General features: G+C 46.4%; 1 protein-coding gene across 3 annotated transcripts in view; it reads right to left on the bottom strand.

Annotated features, from left to right (window-relative positions):
* LOC115126016 (guanine nucleotide exchange factor VAV3-like) overlaps positions 1-21,891 on the bottom strand; it is a 208,889-nt gene that overhangs the window by 18,742 nt on the left and 168,256 nt on the right. For all 3 annotated transcript variants that reach the window (XM_065019257.1, XM_065019256.1, XM_065019255.1), the window contains exons 24-25: positions 4,728-4,815; positions 3,897-4,029 (exon numbers count right to left, since the gene is read on the bottom strand). In XM_065019257.1, coding sequence (XP_064875329.1) covers positions 3,897-4,029; positions 4,728-4,815 — 221 coding nt within the window. The remainder of the gene's footprint in view (positions 1-3,896; positions 4,030-4,727; positions 4,816-21,891) is intronic.

The following is a 21,891-nucleotide window of genomic DNA, read 5'->3' on the forward strand; positions in this document are numbered from 1 at the left end:
ATTACAGCAGTATTGTCATTCAAATTGTGTCACTGTGTCATGCTAAAATAAAACAAAAGCATGCAGGTTGACTGTAGCTACATCTACTGGGAGGTCTTTACATTATTCAGTTTCATGGTAAGCAGTCAAATCACCTGATACCAATATATATTTAGTGTGATTGCTATGTGCAGAGTAGTGTGGTGTGTGTGTGTGTAGTGCATGTAGAGTAGTGTTGCTTTGTGTCATGTCGTGTAGTGTAGAGTATTGTAGTGTAGTGTGGTGTAGTGTAGAGTAGTGTAAAGTAGTGTAGTGTAGAGTAGTGTAGTGTAGTGTTGTGTTGTGTAGAGTAGTGTAGTGTAGAGTAGTGTAGTGTAGTGTAGAGTAGTGTAGAGTAGTGTAGTGTAGAGTAGTGTAGTGTAGAGTAGTGTAGTGTAGTGTAGAATAGTGTAGTGTAGTGTAGTGTAGAGTAGTGTAGAGTAGTGTAGAGTAGAGTAGTGTAGTGTAGAATAGTGTAGTGTAGTGTAGTGTAGTGTAGAGTAGTGTAGAGTAGTGTAGTGTAGAGTAGTGTAGTGTAGTGTAGAGTAGTGTAGAGTAGTGTGGTGTAGTGTATGAAGTGTAGACTAGTGTAGTGTAGTATAGAGTAGTGTAGTGTTGTGTAGAGTAGTAGTGTAGTGTAGAGGTAGTGTAGTGTAGAGTAGTGTAGAGTAGTGTAGTGTAGAGTAGTGTAGTGTATAGTAGTGTAGTGTAGTGTTGTGTAGTGTAGTGTAGTGTAGTGAAGTGTAGTGTAGTGTAGAGTAGTTTAGTGTAGAGTAGTGTAGTGTAGTGTAGTGAAGTGTAGTGTAGTGTAGAGTAGTGAAGTGTAGAGTAGTGTAGTGAAGTGTAGAGTAGTGTAGTGTAGTGTAGTGAAGTGAAGTGTAGAGTAGTTTAGTGTAGAGTAGTGTAGTGTAGTCTAGTGTTGTGATTAGTAGTAGTGTAGTGTAGTGTAGTGTAGTGTAGTGTTGTGTAGAGTAGTAGTGTAGAGTAGTGTAGTGAAGTGTAGTGTAGAGTAGTGTAGTGTAGTGTAGTGTAGAGTAGTGTAGTGTAGAGTAGTGTAGTGTAGAGTAGAGTAGTGTAGTGTAGAGTAGTGTAGTGTAGTATAGAGTAGTGTAGTGTTGTGTAGAGTAGTGTAGTGTAGAGTAGTGTAGTGTAGAGTAGTAGTGTAGTGTAGAGTAGTGTAGTGTTGTGTAGAGTAGTGTAGAGTAGTGTAGAGTAGTGTAGTGTAGTATAGAGTAGTGTAGTGTAGAGTAGTGTAGTGTAGAGTAGTAGTGTAGTATAGAGTAGTGTAGTGTTGTGTAGAGTAGTGTAGAGTAGTGTAGAGTAGTCTAGTGTTGCGTAGAGTAGAGTAGGGTTTTGTAGTGTAGAGTAGTGTAGAGTAGTGTAGTGTTGTGTAGAGTAGTAGTGTAGTGTAGAGTAGTGTAGTGTAGTGTAGAGTAGTTTAGTGTAGTGTAGTGTAGTCTAGTGTTGTGTAGAGTAGAGTAGGGTTTTGTAGAGTAGTGTAGTGTAGAGTAGTGTGTAGAGTAGTGTAGTGAAGTGTAGAGTAGTGTAGTTTAGTGTAGAGTAGTGTAGTGTAGAGTAGAGTAGTGTAGTCTAGTGTTGTGTAGAGTAGAGTAGTGTAGTGTAGAGTAGTGTAAACTACACTACACAACACTAGACTACACTAGTGTGGTGTGGTGTGGTGTAGTGTAGAGTAATGTAGAGTAGTGTAGTGTAGAGTAGTTTAGTGTAGAGTAGTGTAGTGTAGAGTAGTGTAAACTACACTACACAACACTAGACTACACTAGTGTGGTGTGGTGTGGTGTAGTGTAGAGTAATGTAGAGTAGTGTTGTGTAGAGTAGTAGTGTAGAGTAGTGTAGTGAAGTGTAGTGTAGAGTAGTGTAGTGTAGTGTAGAGTAGTGTAGTGTAGAGTAGTGTAGTGTAGAGTAGAGTAGAGTAGTGTAGTGTAGTATAGAGTAGTGTAGTGTTGTGTAGAGTAGTGTAGTGTAGAGTAGTGTAGTGTAGAGTAGTAGTGTAGTGTAGAGTAGTGTAGAGTAGTGTAGTAGTGTAGTATAGAGTAGTGTAGTGTTGTGTAGAGTAGTGTAGAGTAGTATAGAGTAGTCTAGTGTAGTGTAGAGTAGAGTAGCAGTGTAGTATAGAGTAGTGTAGTGTTGTGTAGAGTAGTGTAGAGTAGTGTAGAGTAGTCTAGTGTTGTGTAGAGTAGAGTAGGGTTTTGTAGTGTAGAGTAGTGTAGAGTAGTGTAGAGTAGTGTAGTGTTGTGTAGAGTAGTAGTGTAGTGTAGAGTAGTGTAGTGTAGTGTAGAGTAGTTTAGTGTAGTGTAGTGTAGTCTAGTGTTGTGTAGAGTAGAGTAGGGTTTTGTAGAGTAGTGTAGTGTAGAGTAGTGTAGTGTAGAGTAGTGTAGTGAAGTGTAGAGTAGTGTAGTTTAGTGTAGAGTAGTGTAGTGTAGAGTAGAGTAGTGTAGAGTAGTGTAGTCTAGTGTTGTGTAGAGTAGAGTAGTGCAGTGTAGAGTAGTGTAAACTACACTACACAACACTAGACTACACTAGTGTGGTGTGGTGTGGTGTAGTGTAGAGTAATGTAGAGTAGTGTAGTGTAGAGTAGTTTAGTGTAGAGTAGTGTAGTGTAGAGTAGTGTAAACTACACTACACAACACTAGACTACACTAGTGTGGTGTGGTGTGGTGTAGTGTAGAGTAATGTAGAGTAGTGTTGTGTAGAGTAGTAGTGTAGAGTAGTGTAGTGAAGTGTAGTGTAGAGTAGTGTAGTGTAGTGTAGAGTAGTGTAGTGTAGAGTAGTGTAGTGTAGAGTAGAGTAGTGTAGTGTAGAGTAGAGTAGTGTAGTGTAGTATAGAGTAGTGTAGTGTTGTGTAGAGTAGTGTAGTGTAGAGTAGTGTAGTGTAGAGTAGTAGTGTAGTGTAGAGTAGTGTAGAGTAGTGTAGTAGTGTAGTATAGAGTAGTGTAGTGTTGTGTAGACTAGTGTAGAGTAGTCTAGTGTAGTGTAGAGTAGTAGTGTAGTATAGAGTAGTGTAGTGTTGTGTAGAGTAGTGTAGAGTAGTGTAGAGTAGTCTAGTGTTGTGTAGAGTAGAGTAGGGTTTTGTAGTGTAGAGTAGAGTAGTGTAGAGTAGTGTAGTGTTGTGTAGAGTAGTAGTGTAGTGTAGAGTAGTGTAGTGTAGTGTAGAGTAGTTTAGTGTAGTGTAGTGTAGTCTAGTGTTGTGTAGAGTAGAGTAGGGTTTTGTAGAGTAGTGTAGTGTAGAGTAGTGTAGTGTAGAGTAGTGTAGTGAAGTGTAGAGTAGTGTAGTTTAGTGTAGAGTAGTGTAGTGTAGAGTAGAGTAGTGTAGAGTAGTGTAGTCTAGTGTTGTGTAGAGTAGAGTAGTGTAGTGTAGAGTAGTGTAAACTACACTACACAACACTAGACTACACTAGTGTGGTGTGGTGTGGTGTAGTGTAGAGTAATGTAGAGTAGTGTAGTGTAGAGTAGTTTAGTGTAGAGTAGTGTAGTGTAGAGTAGTGTAAACTACACTACACAACACTAGACTACACTTGTGTGGTGTGGTGTGGTGTAGTGTAGAGTAATGTAGAGTAGTGTAGTGTAGAGTAGTTTAGTGTAGAGTAGTGTAGTGTAGAGTAGTGTAGTGTAGTGTAGAGTAGTGTAGAGTAGTGTAGTGTAGTGTAGAGTAGTGTAGTGTAGTAGTGTAGTGTAGAGTAGTGTAGTGGTGTAGTGTAGTGTAGAGTAGTGTAGTGTTGTGTTGTGTAGATTGGTGTAGAGTAGTGCAGAGTAGATTGGTTTAGTGTAGTGTAGTGTAGAGTAGTGTAGAGTAGAGTAGTGTAGTGTAGTGTAGAGTAGTGTAGTGTGTGTGCGTAGTAACAGTACTGTGTACTCACTCTTTCCTCCAGGTTTGTTGGTGCAGAGCATAGCAGCGGGGCTCTCCTGCTCTCTGTAGGGGAACTGCAGTGTGGTGTCCAGGCTTCGGAAGCCTTCCCTCAGGGAGTAATGTTGATAGTACTCAATCAGTTCCTGCACACCCACACACCCAGGCAAACATTCTCACTGTTAGCAAAATAGCCTTAAAAACACAACTTCTATGAAAATGATGTGTGACAATTAATAGTGTACTTTATATTGTTCTAAATCTGTTTAAACACTCCCTCTGTCCAGTTACAAATTACCTTTAAGTGAAAATGTGTCAGGTAGTTTACATTTTATGAAAAGTTTGGCAACAATAAAAGTAGGCTATGTGTAAAGAATAGGACTACAGAATAGGACTACAGAGGAGGACTACAGAGGAGGACTACAGAGGAGGACTACAGAGGAGGACTACGGAAGAGGACTACGGAAGAGGACTACGGAAGATGACTACAGAAGAGGACTACAGAAGAGGACTACAGAAGAGGACTACAGAAGAAGACTACAAACGAGGACTAACAGTAAAAATGTCCTTTGTAAAGCATAGCTAAAGCCAACATAATATTGGGTGAATAGAAGGGAGAGAACACATCCAATCCACCCTGGACCAATTCCTGTCTATAACTCTCTACAAGGCCTACAGGCAGTGAGGTAAACCACACCGGTAAACCAACTCTAATCGCAGCCATTTTCACACAGCAAGCAGCTAAAATAAGATTCATGTTTTGACACATAATTCGAGAAATGCTACGAGTGAGTTATTTCTGTAGGAAATGCATTGTGGGTGTTGTAAAAGGAAACAGACTCACTAATATACTCCCAAACTTGTTGTTCTCTGCGATGTGAAAGCAGCCGTCCCTGTTCAGGATCTTGATGTGCTTCACGTCGTTGCTGTACCTGTGGCCCATTAATAAGTGATGAGTGTCATTTTCTGGTGATCATTGAGATCGATGTTGATAGACCGGGGCACCATTCCTCGCTACCCATTGGTATTTCAGGAGCCAGGGGGGAGGTGGAGACTGACGAAGGGACAGTCACCCTCCATTTAGGGGGGCCTGAGTAGGACCAAGTGGGGCAGGGGGAGGGGATAATGGAGGGTATAGAGACACCGAGCCCTGTCCTCTCTTGATCTCTTTAATTCTCAATCATTATTCTCTTATCTCCCTCTCAGAGCAGTAATACCCCTAATTACGTGGCCTAATCCATATTCTACACACTAAAACAAACCCCAGTGATAGGTCAATTGTACACTGACATTTTGACTGACTGGCTGGGTCCTCTTGGCTCGACTCTAGTGGTTGTATCTTGTGGAAGGAAAGTGGCAGGGCCTCAGTAGAACAGTGTAGCTTGTGGAAGGAAGGTAGCAGGGCCTCAGTAGAACAGTGTAGCTTGTAGAAGGAAGGTGGCAGGGCCTCAGTAGAACAGTGTAGCTTGTGGAAGGAAGGTAGCAGGGCCTCAGTAGAACAGTGTAGCTTGTAGAAGGAAGGTAGCAGGGCCTCAGTAGAACAGTGTAGCTTATAGAAGGAAGGTAGCAGGGCCTCAGTAGAACAGTGTAGCTTGTGGAAGGAAGGTAGCAGGGCCTCAGTAGAACAGTGTAGCTTGTAGAAGGAAGGTAGCAGGGCCTCAGTAGAACAGTGTAGCTTGTGGAAGGAAGGTGGCAGGGCCTCAGTAGAACAGTGTAGCTTGTAGAAGGAAGGTAGCAGGGCCTCAGTAGAACAGTGTAGCTTGTAGAAGGAAGGTGGCAGGGTCTCAGTAGAACAGTGTAGCTTGTAGAAGGAAGGTAGCAGGGCCTCAGTAGAACAGTGTAGCTTGTAGAAGGAAGGTGGCAGGGCCTCAGTAGAACAGTGTAGCTTGTAGAAGGAAGGTAGCAGGGCCTCAGTAGAACAGTGTAGCTTGTAGAAGGAAGGTGGCAGGGCCTCAGTAGAACAGTGTAGCTTGTGGAAGGAAGGTAGCAGGGCCTCAGTAGAACAGTGTAGCTTGTAGAAGGAAGGTAGCAGGGCCTCAGTAGAACAGCAGAGTGTAGCTTATAGAAGGAAGGTAGCAGGGCCTCAGTAGAACAGTGTAGCTTGTAGAAGGAAGGTGGCAGGGCCTCAGTAGAACAGTGTAGCTTGTGGAAGGAAGGTAGCAGGGCCTCAGTAGAACAGTGTAGCTTGTAGAAGGAAGATGGTAGGGCCTCAGTAGAACACTGTAGCTTGTAGAAGGAAGGTGGCAGGGCCTCAGTAGAACAGTGTAGCTTGTAGAAGGAAGATGGTAGGGCCTCAGTAGAACAGTGTAGCTTGTAGAAGGATGTGGCAGGGCCTCAGTAGAACAGTGTAGCTTGTGGAAGGAAGGTAGCAGGGCCTCAGTAGAACAGTGTAGATTGTAGAAGGAAGGTGGCAGGGCCTCAGTAGAACAGTGTAGCTTGTAGAAGGAAGGTGGCAGGGCCTCAGTAGAACAGTGTAGCTTGTGGAAGGAAGGTAGCAGGGCCTCAGGGTGTAGCCTCAGTAGAACAGTGTAGCTTGTAGAAGGAAGTTAGCAGGGCCTCAGTAGAACAGTGTAGCTTGTAGAAGGAAGGTGGCAGGGCCTCAGTAGAACGGCAGAGTGTAGCTTCTAGAAGGATGTGGCAGGGCCTCAGTAGAACAGTGTAGCTTGTAGAAGGAAGGTGGCAGGGCCAGCAGAGTTATATAGAGGGGGCCAGATTTAGGGCCTCAGTAGAACAGCAGAGTTAAATAGAGGGGGCCAGGGATAGGGCCTCAGTAGAACAGCAGAGTTAAATAGAGGGGGCCAGGGATAGGGCCTCAGTGGAACAGCAGAGTTAAATAGAGGGATAGGGCCTCAGTAGAACAGAGAGTTAAATAGGGGGGCCAGGGTTAGGGCCTCAGGGATTAAATAGGGGGCCAGATTTAGGGCCTCAGTAGAACAGAGAGTTAAATAGAGGGGGCCAGGGATAGGGCCTCAGTAGAACAGCAGAGTTAAATAGGGGGGCCAGGGATAGGGCCTCAGTAGAACAGCAGAGTTAAATAGAGGGGGCCAGGGATAGGGCCTCAGTAGAACAGCAGAGTTAAATAGAGGGGGGCCAGGGATAGGGCCTCAGTAGAACAGCAGAGTTAAATAGAGGGCCAGGGATAGGGCCTCAGTAGAACAGCAGAGTTAAATAGAGGGCCAGGGATAGGGCCTCAGTAGAACAGCAGAGTTATAAGGGGGCCAGGGATAGGGCCTCAGTAGAACAGCAGAGTTAAATAGAGGGGGCCAGGGTTAGGGCCTCAGTAGAACAGCAGAGTTATGCAGAGGGGCCAGGGATAGGGCCTCAGAGAACAGCAGAGCTATGCAGGGGCCAGGGTTGGGCCTCAGTAGAACAGCAGAGTTAAATAGAGGGGGCCAGGGATAGGTCCTCAGTAGAACAGCGGAGTTAAATAGAGGGGGCCAGGTTAGGGCCTCTGGAGAACAGTTAGGGCCTCAGTAGAACAGGAGTTAAATAGGGGGCCAGGGCCTCAGTAGAACAGCAGAGTTAAATAGAGGGGGCCAGGGATAGGGCCTCAGTAGAACAGCAGAGTTAAATAGAGGGGGCCAGGGATAGGGGGGCCTCAGTAGAACAGCAGAGTTAAATAGAGGGGGCCAGGGATAGGGCCTCAGTAGAACAGCAGAGTTAAATAGAGGGGGCCTCAGGGATTAAATAGGGGCCTCAGTAGAACAGAGTTAAATGCAGAGGGGGCCAGGGATAGGGCCTCAGTAGAACAGAGTTAGTAGAACAGCAGAGTATGCAGAGGGGCCAGGGATAGGGCCTCAGTAGAACAGCAGAGTTATATAGAGGGGGCCAGGGATAGGGCCTCAGTAGAACAGCAGAGTTAAATGCAGGGGGCCAGGGTTAGGGCCTCAGTAGAACAGCAGAGTTATGCAGAGGGCCAGGGATAGGGGGCCAGGGATGGGGCCTCAGTAGAACAGCAGAGTTATAGAGGGGCCAGGGATAGGGCCTCAGTAGAACAGCAGAGTTAAATAGAGGGGGGATAGGGCCTCAGTAGGGTTAAATAGGGCCTCAGTAGAACAGCAGAGTTATATAGAGGGGGCCAGATTTAGGGCCTCAGTAGAACAGCAGAGTTAAATAGAGGGGGCCAGGGATAGGGCCTCAGTAGAACAGCAGAGTTAAATACAGGGGGCCAGGGATAGGGCCTCAGTAGAACAGCAGAGTTAAATAGAGGGGGCCAGGAATAGGGCCTCAGTAGATCAGCAGAGTTATGCAGAGGGGGCCAGGGATAGGGCCTCAGTAGAACAGCAGAGTTAAATAGAGGGGGCCAGGGATAGGGCCTCAGTAGAACAGCAAAGTTATGCAGAGGGGGCCAGGGATAGGGCCTCAGTAGAACAGCAGAGTTATATAGAGGGGGCCAGGGATAGGGCCTCAGTAGAACAGCAAAGTTATGCAGAGGGGGCCAGGGATAGGGCCTCAGTAGAACAGCAGAGTTATATAGAGGGGGCCAGGGATAGGGCCTCAGTAGAACAGCAGAGTTATGCAGAGGGGGCCAGGGTTAGGGCCTCAGTAGAACAGCAGAGTTATGCAGAGGGGGCCAGGGATAGGGCCTCAGTAGAACAGCAGAGCTATGCAGAGGGGGCCAGGGTTGGGCCTCAGTAGAACAGCAGAGTTAAATAGAGGGGGCCAGGGATAGGTCCTCAGTAGAACAGCGGAGTTAAATAGAGGGGGCCAGGGTTAGGGCCTCTGGAGAACAGCAGAGCTATGCATAGGGGGCCAGGGATAGGGCCTCAGTAGAACAGCAGAGTTAAATAGAAGGGATAGGGCCTCAGTAGAACAGCAGTTAAATAGAGGGGGCCAGGGTAGGGCCTCAGTAGAACAGCAGAGTTAAATAGAGGGGGCCAGGGATAGGGCCTCAGTAGAACAGCAGAGTTAAATAGAGGGGGCCAGGGATAGGGCCTCAGTAGAACAGCAGAGTTAAATAGAGGGGGCCAGGGATAGGTCCTCAGTAGAACAGCAGAGTTAAATAGAAGGGGCCAGGGATAGGTCCTCAGTAGAACAGCAGAGTTAAATAGAGGGGGCCAGGGATAGGTCCTCAGTAGAACAGCAGAGTTAAATAGAGGGGGCCAGGGTTAGGGCCTCTGGAGAACAGCAGAGCTATGCAGAGGGGGCCAGGGATAGGGCCTCAGTAGAACAGCAGAGTTAAATAGAGGGGGCCAGGGATAGGGCCTCAGTAGAACAGCAGAGTTAAATAGAGGGGGCCAGGGATAGGGCCTCAGTAGAACAGCAGAGTTAAATAGAGGGGGCCAGGGATAGGGCCTCAGTAGAACAGCAGAGTTAAATAGAGGGGGCCAGGGATAGGGCCTCAGTAGAACAGCAGAGTTAAATAGAGGGGGCCAGGGATAGGTCCTCAGTAGAACAGCAGAGTTATGCAGAGGGGGCCAGGGATAGGGCCTCAGTAGAACAGCAGAGCTATGCAGAGGGGGCCAGGGATAGGGCCTCAGTAGAACAGCAGAGTTAAATAGAGGGGGCCAGGGATAGGGCCTCAGTAGAACAGCAGAGTTAAATAGAGGGGGCCAGGGGGGCCTCAGTAGAACAGCAAAGTTATGCAGAGGGCCAGGGATAGGGCCTCAGTAGAACAGCAGAGTTATATAGAGGGGCCAGGGATAGGGCCTCAGTAGAACAGCAAAGTTATGCAGAGGGGCCAGGGATAGGGCCTCAGTAGAACAGCAGAGTTATATAGAGGGGGCCAGGGATAGGGCCTCAGTAGAACAGAGAGTTATGCAGAGGGGCCAGGGTTAGGGCCTCAGTAGAACAGCAGAGTTATGCAGAGGGGGCCAGGGATAGGGCCTCAGTAGAACAGCAGAGCTATGCAGAGGGGGCCAGGGTTGGGCCTCAGTAGAACAGCAGAGTTAAATAGAGGGGGCCAGGGATAGGTCCTCAGTAGAACAGCGGAGTTAAATAGAGGGGGCCAGGGTTAGGGCCTCTGGAGAACAGCAGAGCTATGCATAGGGGGCCAGGGATAGGGCCTCAGTAGAACAGCAGAGTTAAATAGAGGGGGCCAGGGATAGGGCCTCAGTAGAACAGCAGAGTTAAATAGAGGGGGCCAGGGTAGGGCCTCAGTAGAACAGCAGAGTTAAATAGAGGGGGCCAGGGATAGGGCCTCAGTAGAACAGCAGAGTTAAATAGAGGGGGCCAGGGATAGGGCCTCAGTAGAACAGCAGAGTTAAATAGAGGGGGCCAGGGATAGGTCCTCAGTAGAACAGCAGAGTTAAATAGAAGGGGGCCAGGGATAGGTCCTCAGTAGAACAGCAGAGTTAAATAGAGGGGGCCAGGGATAGGTCCTCAGTAGAACAGCAGAGTTAAATAGAGGGGGCCAGGGTTAGGGCCTCTGGAGAACAGCAGAGCTATGCAGAGGGGGCCAGGGATAGGGCCTCAGTAGAACAGCAGAGTTAAATAGAGGGGGCCAGGGATAGGGCCTCAGTAGAACAGCAGAGTTAAATAGAGGGGCCAGGGATAGGGCCTCAGTAGAACAGCAGAGTTAAATAGAGGGGGCCAGGGATAGGGCCTCAGTAGAACAGCAGAGTAGAACAGCAGAGTTAAATAGAGGGGGCCAGGGATAGGTCCTCAGTAGAACAGCAAAGTTATGCAGAGGGGGCCAGGGATTGGGCCTCAGTAGAACAGCAGAGTTATATAGAGGGGCCAGGGATAGGGCCTCAGTAGAACAGCAGAGTTATGCAGAGGGGCCAGGGATAGGGCCTCAGTAGAACAGCAGAGCTATGCAGAGGGGCCAGGGATAGGGCCTCAGTAGAACAGCAGAGTTAAATAGAGGGGGCCAGGATAGGGCCTCAGTAGAACAGCAGAGTTAAATAGAGGGGGCCAGGGATAGGTCCTCAGTAGAACAGCAGAGCTATGCAGAGGGGGCCAGGGATAGGGCCTCAGTAGAACAGCAGAGTTAAATAGAGGGGGCCAGGGATAGGGCCTCAGTAGAACAGCAGAGTTAAATAGAGGGGGCCAGGGATAGGTCCTCAGAACAGCAGAGTTAAATAGAGGGGGCCAGGGAGAGGTCCTCAGTAGAACAGCAGAGTTAAATAGAGGGGGCCAGGGATAGGGCCTCAGTAGAACAGCAGAGTTAAATGAGGGGCCAGGGATAGGGCCTCAGTAGAACAGCAGAGTTAAATAGAGGGGGCCAGGGTTAGGGCCTCAGTAGAACAGCAGAGTTAAATAGAGGGCCAGGGATAGGGCCTCAGTAGAACAGCAGAGTTAAATAGAGGGGGCCAGGGATAGGGCCTCAGTAGAACAGCAGAGTTAAATAGAGGGGGCCAGGGATAGGGCCTCAGTAGAACAGCAGAGTTAAATAGAGGGGGCCAGGGATAGGGCCTCAGTAGAACAGCAGAGTTAAATAGAGGGGGCCAGGGATAGGTCCTCAGTAGAACAGCAGAGTTAAATAGAGGGGGCCAGGGATAGGGCCTCAGTAGAACAGCAGAGTTAAATAGAGGGGCCAGGGATAGGGCCTCAGTAGAACAGCAGAGTTAAATAGAGGGGGCCAGGGATAGGTCCTCAGTAGAACAGCAGAGTTAAATAGAGGGGCCAGGGATAGGTCCTCAGTAGAACAGCAGAGTTAAATAGAGGGGGCCAGGGATAGGGCATCAGTAGAACAGCAGAGTTAAATAGAGGGGGCCAGGGATAGGGCCTCAGTAGAACAGTGTAGCTTGTAGAAGGAAGGTGGCAGGGCCTCAGTAGAACAGCAGAGTTATATAGAGGGGGCCAGGGATAGGGCCTCAGTAGAACAGCAGAGTTAAATAGAGGGGGCCAGGGATAGGGCCTCAGTAGAACAGCAGAGTTAAATAGAGGGGGCCAGGGATAGGGCTTCAGTAGAACAGCGGAGTTAAATAGAGGGGGCCAGGGGTGGGGCCTCAGTAGAACAGCAGAGTTAAATAGAGGGGGCCAGGGATAGGGCCTCAGTAGAACAGCAGAGTTAAATAGAGGGGGCCAGGGATAGGGCCTCAGTAGAACAGCAGAGTTAAATAGAGGGGGCCAGGGATAGGTCCTCAGTAGAACAGCAGAGTTAAATAGAGGGGCCAGGGATTAGGGCCTCAGTAGAACAGCAGAGTTAAATAGAGGGGGCCAGGGATAGGGCCTCAGTAGAACAGCAGAGTTAAATAGGGGGCCAGGGATAGGGCCTCAGTAGAACAGCAGAGATTAAATAGAGGGGCCAGGGATAGGTCCTCAGTAGAACAGCAGAGTTAAATAGAGGGGGCCAGGGATGGGGCCTCAGTAGAACAGCAGAGTTAAATAGAGGGGGCAGGGATAGGTCCTCAGTAGAACAGCAGAGTTAAATAGAGGGGGCCAGGGATAGGGCCTCAGTAGAACAGCAGAGTTAAATAGAGGGGGCCAGGGATAGGTCCTCAGTAGAACAGCAGAGTTAAATAGAGGGGGCCAGGGATGGGGCCTCAGTAGAACAGCAGAGTTATATAGAGGGGGCCAGGGATAGGGCCTCAGTAGAACAGCAGAGTTATATAGAGGGGGCCAGGGATAGGGCCTCAGTAGAACAGCAGAGTTAAATAGAGGGGCCAGGGATGGGGCCTCAGTAGAACAGAGAGTTATATAGGGGGCCAGGGATAGGGCCTCAGTAGAACAGCAGAGTTAAATAGAGGGGGCCAGGGATAGGTCCTCAGTAGAACAGCAGAGTTAAATAGAGGGGCCAGGGATAGGGCCTCAGTAGAACAGCAAAGTTATGCAGAGGGCCAGGGATAGGGCCTCAGTAGAACAGCAGAGTTATATAGAGGGGCCAGGGATAGGGCCTCAGTAGAACAGCAGAGTTATGCAGAGGGGCCAGGGTTAGGGCCTCAGTAGAACAGCAGAGTTATGCAGAGGGGCCAGGGATAGGGCCTCAGTAGAACAGCAGAGCTATGCAGAGGGGGCCAGGTTGGGCCTCAGTAGAACAGCAGAGTTAAATAGAGGGGGGGATAGGTCCTCAGTAGAACAGCGGAGTTAAATAGAGGGGGCCAGGGTTAGGGCCTCTGGAGAACAGCAGAGCTATGCATAGGGGGCCAGGGATAGGGCCTCAGTAGAACAGCAGAGTTAAATAGAGGGGCCAGGGATAGGGCCTCAGTAGAACAGCAGAGTTAAATAGAGGGGGCCAGGGTTAGGGCCTCAGTAGAACAGCAGAGTTATATAGAGGGGGCCAGATTTAGGGCCTCAGTAGAACAGCAGAGTTAAATAGAGGGGGCCAGGGATAGGGCCTCAGTAGAACAGCAGAGTTAAATACAGGGGCCAGGGTAGGGCCTCAGTAGAACAGCAGAGTTAAATAGAGGGGCCAGGGTAGGTCCTCAGTAGAACAGCGGAGTTAAATAGGGGGCCAGGGTTAGGGCCTCTGGAGAACAGCAGAGCTTAAATAGAGGGGGCCAGGGATAGGGCCTCAGTAGAACAGCAGAGTTAAATAGAGGGGCCAGGGATAGGGCCTCAGTAGAACAGCAGAGTTAAATAGAGGGGGCCAGGGATAGGGCCTCAGTAGAACAGCAGAGTTAAATAGAGGGGCCAGGGATAGGGCCTCAGTAGAACAGCAGAGTTAAATAGAGGGGGCCAGGGATAGGGCCTCAGTAGAACAGCAGAGTTAAATAGAGGGGGCCAGGGATAGGTCCTCAGTAGAACAGCAGAGTTAAATAGAAGGGGCCAGGGATAGGTCCTCAGTAGAACAGCAGAGTTAAATAGAGGGGGCCAGGGATAGGTCCTCAGTAGAACAGCAGAGTTAAATAGGGGGGCCAGGGTTAGGGCCTCTGGAGAACAGCAGAGCTATGCAGAGGCCTCAGTAGAACAGCAGAGTTAAATAGAGGGGGCCAGGGATAGGGCCTCAGTAGAACAGCAGAGTTAAATAGAGGGGGCCAGGGATAGGGCCTCAGTAGAACAGGAGTTAAATAGAGGGCCAGGGATAGGGCCTCAGTAGAACAGCAGAGTTAAATAGAGGGGGCCAGGGATAGGGCCTCAGTAGAACAGCAGAGTTAAATAGAGGGGGCCAGGGATAGGGCCTCAGTAGAACAGCAGAGTTAAATAGAGGGGGCCAGGGATAGGTCCTCAGTAGAACAGCAGAGTTAAATAGAGGGGGCCAGGGATAGGGCCTCAGTAGAACAGCAGAGTTATATAGAGGGGGCCAGGGATAGGGCCTCAGTAGAACAGCAAAGTTATGCAGAGGGGGCCAGGGATAGGGCCTCAGTAGAACAGCAGAGTTATATAGAGGGGGCCAGGGATAGGGCCTCAGTAGAACAGCAGAGTTATGCAGAGGGGGCCAGGGTTAGGGCCTCAGTAGAACAGCAGAGTTATGCAGAGGGGGCCAGGGATAGGGCCTCAGTAGAACAGCAGAGCTATGCAGAGGGGGCCAGGGTTGGGCCTCAGTAGAACAGCAGAGTTAAATAGAGGGGGCCAGGGATAGGTCCTCAGTAGAACAGCGGAGTTAAATAGAGGGGGCCAGGGTTAGGGCCTCTGGAGAACAGCAGAGCTATGCATAGGGGGCCAGGGATAGGGCCTCAGTAGAACAGCAGAGTTAAATAGAGGGGGCCAGGGATAGGGCCTCAGTAGAACAGCAGAGTTAAATAGAGGGGGCCAGGGGTAGGGCCTCAATAGAACAGCAGAGTTAAATAGAGGGGGCCAGGGATAGGGCCTCAGTAGAACAGCAGAGTTAAATAGAGGGGCCAGGGATAGGGCCTCAGTAGAACAGCAGAGTTAAATAGAGGGGGCCAGGGATAGGTCCTCAGTAGAACAGCAGAGTTAAATAGAAGGGGCCAGGGATAGGTCCTCAGTAGAACAGCAGAGTTAAATAGAGGGGCCAGGGATAGGTCCTCAGTAGAACAGCAGAGTTAAATAGAGGGGCCAGGGTTAGGGCCTCTGGAGAACAGCAGAGCTATGCAGAGGGGGCCAGGGATAGGGCCTCAGTAGAACAGCAGAGTTAAATAGAGGGGGCCAGGGATAGGGCCTCAGTAGAACAGCAGAGTTAAATAGAGGGGGCCAGGGATAGGGCCTCAGTAGAACAGCAGAGTTAAATAGAGGGGGCCAGGGATAGGGCCTCAGTAGAACAGCAGAGTTAAATAGAGGGGGCCAGGGATAGGGCCTCAGTAGAACAGCAGAGTTAAATAGAGGGGGCCAGGGATAGGTCCTCAGTAGAACAGCAAAGTTATGCAGAGGGGGCCAGGGATGGGCCTCAGTAGAACAGCAGAGTTATATAGAGGGGGCCAGGGATAGGGCCTCAGTAGAACAGCAGAGTTATGCAGAGGGGGCCAGGGATAGGGCCTCAGTAGAACAGCAGAGCTATGCAGAGGGGGCCAGGGATAGGGCCTCAGTAGAACAGCAGAGTTAAATAGAGGGGGCCAGGGATAGGGCCTCAGTAGAACAGCAGAGTTAAATAGAGGGGGCCAGGGATAGGTCCTCAGTAGAACAGCAGAGCTATGCAGAGGGGGCCAGGGATAGGGCCTCAGTAGAACAGCAGAGTTAAATAGAGGGGGCCAGGGATAGGGCCTCAGTAGAACAGCAGAGTTAAATAGAGGGGGCCAGGGATAGGTCCTCAGAACAGCAGAGTTAAATAGAGGGGGCCAGGGAGAGGTCCTCAGTAGAACAGCAGAGTTAAATAGAGGGGGCCAGGGATAGGGCCTCAGTAGAACAGCAGAGTTAAATAGAGGGGGCCAGGGATAGGGCCTCGGTAAAACAGCAGAGTTAAATAGAGGGGGCCAGGGTTAGGGCCTCAGTAGAACAGCAGAGTTAAATAGAGGGGGCCAGGGATAGGGCCTCAGTAGAACAGCAGAGTTATGCAGAGGGGGCCAGGGATAGGGCCTCAGTAGAACAGCAGAGTTAAATAGAGGGGGCCAGGGATAGGGCCTCAGTAGAACAGCAGAGTTATGCAGAGGGGGCCAGGGATAGGGCCTCAGTAGAACAGCAGAGTTAAATAGAGGGGGCCAGGGATAGGTCCTCAGTAGAACAGCAGAGTTAAATAGAGGGGGCCAGGGATAGGTCCTCAGTAGAACAGCAGAGTTAAATAGAGGGGGCCAGGGATAGGGCCTCAGTAGAACAGCAGAGTTAAATAGAGGGGGCCAGGGATAGGGCCTCAGTAGAACAGCAGAGTTAAATAGAGGGGGCCAGGGATAGGGCCTCAGTAGAACAGCAGAGTTAAATAGAGGGGGCCAGGGATAGGGCCTCAGTAGAACAGCAGAGTTAAATAGAGGGGGCCAGGGGAAGGTCCTCAGTAGAACAGCAGAGTTAAATAGAGGGGGCCAGGGATAGGGCCTCAGTAGAACAGCAGAGTTATATAGAGGGGGCCAGGGATAGGGCCTCAGTAGAACAGCAGAGTTATATAGAGGGGGCCAGGGGAAGGTCCTCAGTAGAACAGCAGAGTTAAATAGAGGGGGCCAGGGATAGGTCCTCAGTAGAACAGCAGAGTTAAATAGAGGGGGCCAGGGTAGGTCCTCAGTAGAACAGCAGAGTTAAATAGAGGGGGCCAGGGAAGGTCCTCAGTAGAACAGCAGAGTTATATAGAGGGGCCAGGGATAGGGCCTCAGTAGAACAGCAGAGTTATATAGAGGGGCCAGGGAATGTCCTCAGTAGAACAGCAGAGTTAAATAGAGGGGGCCAGGGATAGGGCCTCAGTAGAACAGCAGAGTTAAATAGAGGGGGCCAGGGGTAGGTCCTCAGTAGAACAGCAGAGTTAAATAGAGGGGGCCAGGGGAAGGTCCTCAGTAGAACAGCAGAGTTATATAGAGGGGGCCAGGGATAGGGCCTCAGTAGAACAGCAGAGTTATATAGAGGGGGCCAGGGGAATGTCCTCAGTAGAACAGCAGAGTTAAATAGAGGGGGCCAGGGATAGGGCCTCAGTAGAACAGCAGAGTTAAATAGAGGGGGCCAGGGGAAGGTCCTCAGTAGAACAGCAGAGTTAAATAGAGGGGGCCAGGGGAAGGTCCTCAATAGAACAGCAGAGGTCATAGGTCATTGTCTATTTCAAACACTTCATGTAGTTTCCACATAAGTGTGCAGAGTATCTTTTTTTCTCTCGTTGTGAGGATTTAATAACCTTGAGCAGGCTGTATAACGGTCTCTCTGGGTCTATTCACCGGTGCTGCAGCAGCATGCATCGCACACAAGCAATTAAGACTTCAGCTCCGGTGGAACTTGAAGACATTGAAAAAGCTTTCATTAGAGAGAAAAAAGGAGGAGATGAATTATTTGGTTGAAGGGGGTTTAAAAAAAAAAGCGTTTCCAGCAGCCTCTCAGAGCAGCCCTCCCTCTCTCTCTCTCTCTCTCCCTCTCTCTCCCTCTCTCTCCCTCTCTCTCTCTCTCTCCCTCTCCCTCCCTCTCTCTCTCCCTCTCTCCCTCTCTCTCTCTCTCCCTCTCTCCCTCTCTCTCCCTCTCTTAATTAAATTATATTCAAAGGGCTTTGCTGGCATGGGAAACACATGTTTACATTGTCAAAGCAAGTGAAATAGATAATAAACAAAAGGGAAATAAACAAGCGAAACATTAGTAAACATTACACTCACAAAAGTTTTAAAAGAAGTTAGACATTTCAAATGTCTCTTTCTCTCTCTCTCTCTCTCTCTCTCTCCCCCCCTCTCTCTCTCTCTCCCCCTCTCTCTCTCTAAGTTTTACCAGCTCCCTGCAGGGAAGGAGTGTCTCAACCCACCTTGGCACAGAAACACAAACGCTGCATATCATTGGCCTGTTCCAGCCTGTCTGAACATTCAGTGCTGTCATCTGTCTATCTGCAGCATACCAACAGCCGCGGGTGACTGAAATGATACGGTGATAACACGCAAGGGTTCTTTTCCAGTCTACGTCGCCACGGGCTTTTAATGTGTTTGTAGCAGAGTGCTTCACCGCACTTAAACATATTCCCACTGTACTGTGGGAGTCACTTATAAAGAATCATTACTCCTGCACGTCTCACCTCAAGTTACTTTTCAACACACAATACAATGCATGTATTTTCCAACGTTGTCCTTCAGTCCATGCTCTTATGCAGAGCAGAGCAACATACAGTACAGTCTGTGCAGAAAATCAACGGGAGGACTGAACTACACATATCACCTCCACTGACAATGGAGGAGGAGTCTTGCCTTTTCTCCTCTATGACTAACGACTAATGGCTATTAGCAGTGTGGCTGTACTATACTGTACTGTACTGTACTGTACTGTAATGTGTTGTAATGTGCTGTACTATACTGTACTGTAATGTGCTGTAATGTGCTGTACTGTACTGTAATGTACTGTAATGTACTGTACTGTAATGTGCTGTAATGTGCTGCACTATACTGCAATGTACTGTACTGTAATGTACTGTACTGTACTATATTGTACTGTAACGTGCTGTACTATACTATACTGTAATGTGCTGTACTGTAATATATTGTATTGTAATGTACAGTACTGTACTGTAATGTACTGTACTGTAATGTACTGTAATGTACTATACTATACTGTACTGTACTGTAATGTACTGTAATGTACTATACTATACTGTACTGTACTGTAATGTACTGTACTGTACTGTAATGTACTGTAATGTACTATACTATACTGTACTGTAATGTACTGTAATGTACTATACTACACTGTACTGTACTATACTGTACTGTAATGTACTATACTATACTGTACTGTACTGTAATATACTGTACTATACTATACTGTACTGTACTGTGTTGTAATGTGCTGTACTATACTGTACTGTAATGTGCTGTACTATACTGTAATGTACTATATTGTACTGTAATGTGTTGTAATGTGCTGTACTATACTGTACTGTAATGTGCTGTAATGTGCTGTAATGTGCTGTACTGTAATGTACTGTAATGTGCTGTAATGTGCTGTACTGTACTGTAATGTACTGTAATGTACTGTACTGTAATGTGCTGTAATGTGCTGCACTATACTGTAATGTACTGTACTGTAATGTACTGTACTGTACTATATTGTACTGTAACGTGCTGTATTGTACTATACTGTAATGTGCTGTACTGTACTGTATTGTAATGTACAGTACTGTACTGTAATATACTGTAATGTACTGTACTGTAATGTACTATACTGTACTGTAATGTGTTGTAATGTGCTGTACTATACTGTACTGTAATGTGCTGTACTATACTGTAATGTACTGTACTATATTGTACTGTAATGTGCTGTACTGTACTATACTGTAATGTGCTGTACTGTACTATACTGTAATGTGCTGTACTGTACTATATTGTATTGTAATGTACTGTACTATACTGTAATGTACTGTAATGTACTATACTGTACTGTACTGTAATGTAATGTACTGTACTGTAATGTACTGTAATGTACTGTACTGTAATGTACTGTAATGTACTATACTATACTGTACTGTAATGTACTGTAATGTACTATACTATACTGTACTGTACTATAATATACTGTACTGTACTGCACTGTAATATACTATACTATACTGTACTGTACTGTACTATACTGTACTGTACTGTAATGTACTATACTATACTGTACTGTAATATACTGTACTATACTATACTATACTGTACTGTACTATACTGTACTGTACTGTACTGTAATGTGTTGTAATGTGCTGTACTATACTGTACTGTAATGTGCTGTAATGTGCTGTAATGTACTGTAATGTACTGTAATGTACTGTACTGTAATGTGCTGTACTGTACTGTAATGTACTGTAATGTACTGTACTGTGCTGTAATGTGCTGCACTATACTGTAATGTACTGTACTGTACTATACTGTAATGTGCTGTACTGTACTATATTGTATTGTAGTGTACAGTACTGTACTATACTGTACTGTAATGTACTGTAATGTACTGTACTGTACTGTAATATACTGTAATGTACTGTACTGTACTGTACTGTAATGTACTATACTGTACTGTAATGTGTTGTAATGTGCTGTACTATACTGTACTGTAATGTGCTGTAATGTGCTGTACTATACTGTAATGTACTGTACTGTACTATATTGTACTGTAATGTGCTGTACTGTACTATACTGTAATGTGCTGTACTGTACTATACTGTAATGTGCTGTACTGTACTATATTGTAATGTACTGTACTATACTATACTGTACTGTAATGTACTGTACTATACTGTACTGTACTGTACTGTAATGTACTGTACTATACTGTACTATACTATACTGTACTGTAATGTGCTGTTCTGTACTATACTAGACTGTACTGTAATGTACTGTACTATACTGTACTGTAATGTGCTGTACTGTACTATATTGTACTGTAATCTACTGTAATGTGCTGTACTGTGCAATACCGTAATGTGCTGTACTGTAATGTGCTGTAATGTGCTGTAATGTACTGTACTGTACTGTAATGTGTTGTAATGTGCTGTACTATACTGTACTGTAATGTGCTGTAATGTGCTGTACTATACTGTAATGTACTGTACTGTAATGTGCTGTACTATATTGTACTGTAATGTGCTGTACTGTACTATACTGTAATGTGCTGTACTGTACTATATTGTATTGTAATGTACAGTACTATACTGTACTGTAATGTACTGGAATGTACTGTACTGTACTGTAATGTACTATACTGTACTGTAATGTGCTGTAATGTGCTGTACTATACTGTAATGTACTGTACTGTACTATATTGTACTGTAATGTGCTGTACTGTACTATACTGTAATGTGCTGTACTGTACTATACTGTAATGTGCTGTACTGTACTATATTGTATTATAATGTACTGTACTGTACTATACTATACTATACTGTAATGTACTGTACTATACTGTAATGTACTGTAATGTACTGTACTATACTGTACTATACTAGACTGTACTGTAATGTACTGTACTATACTGTACTGTAATGTGCTGTACTGTACTATATTGTACTGTAATGTACTGTAATGTGCTGTACTGTGCAATACCGTAATGTGCTGTACTGTAATGTGCTGTAATGTGCTGTACTGTAATGTAATGTGCTGTAATGTAACGTGCTGTAATGTGCTGTAATGTGCTGTAATGTGCTGTAATGTGCTGTACTGTAATGTGCTGTGCTGTAATGTACTGTAATGTACTATACTATACTGTACTGTACTGTAATGTACTGTACTGTACTGTAATGTACTGTAATGTACTATACTATACTGTACTGTAATGTACTGTAATGTACTATACTACACTGTACTGTACTGTACTATACTGTACTGTACTGTAATGTACTATACTATACTGTACTGTACTGTAATATACTGTACTATACTGTACTGTACTGTGCTGTAATGTGTTGTAATGTGCTGTACTATACTGTACTGTAATGTGCTGTAATGTGCTGTACTGTACTGTACTGTAATGTGCTGTAATGTGCTGTACTGTAATGTACTGTAATGTGCTGTAATGTGCTGTACTGTACTGTAATGTACTGTAATGTACTGTACTGTAATGTGCTGTAATGTGCTGCACTATACTGTAATGTACTGTACTGTAATGTACTGTACTGTACTATATTGTACTGTAACGTGCTGTATTGTACTATACTGTAATGTGCTGTACTGTACTGTTTTGTAATGTACAGTACTGTACTGTAATATACTGTAATGTACTGTACTGTACTGTACTGTAATGTACTATACTGTACTGTAATGTGTTGTAATGTGCTGTACTATACTGTACTGTAATGTACTGTAATGTACTGTACTGTAATGTACTATATTGTACTGTAATGTGCTGTAATGTGCTGTACTATACTGTAATGTACTGTACTGTACTATATTGTACTGTAATGTGCTGTACTGTACTATACTGTAATGTGCTGTACTGTACTATACTGTAATGTGCTGTACTGTACTATATTGTATTATAATGTACTGTACTGTACTATACTATACTATACTATACTATACTGTAATGTACTGTACTATACTGTAATGTACTGTAATGTACTGTACTATACTGTACTATACTAGACTGTACTGTAATGTACTGTACTATACTGTACTGTAATGTGCTGTAATGTGCTGTAATGTGCTGTACTGTAATGT

This window comes from Oncorhynchus nerka, linkage group LG6, assembly GCF_034236695.1.
Source record: "Oncorhynchus nerka isolate Pitt River linkage group LG6, Oner_Uvic_2.0, whole genome shotgun sequence".
NCBI lineage: Eukaryota > Metazoa > Chordata > Actinopteri > Salmoniformes > Salmonidae > Oncorhynchus > Oncorhynchus nerka.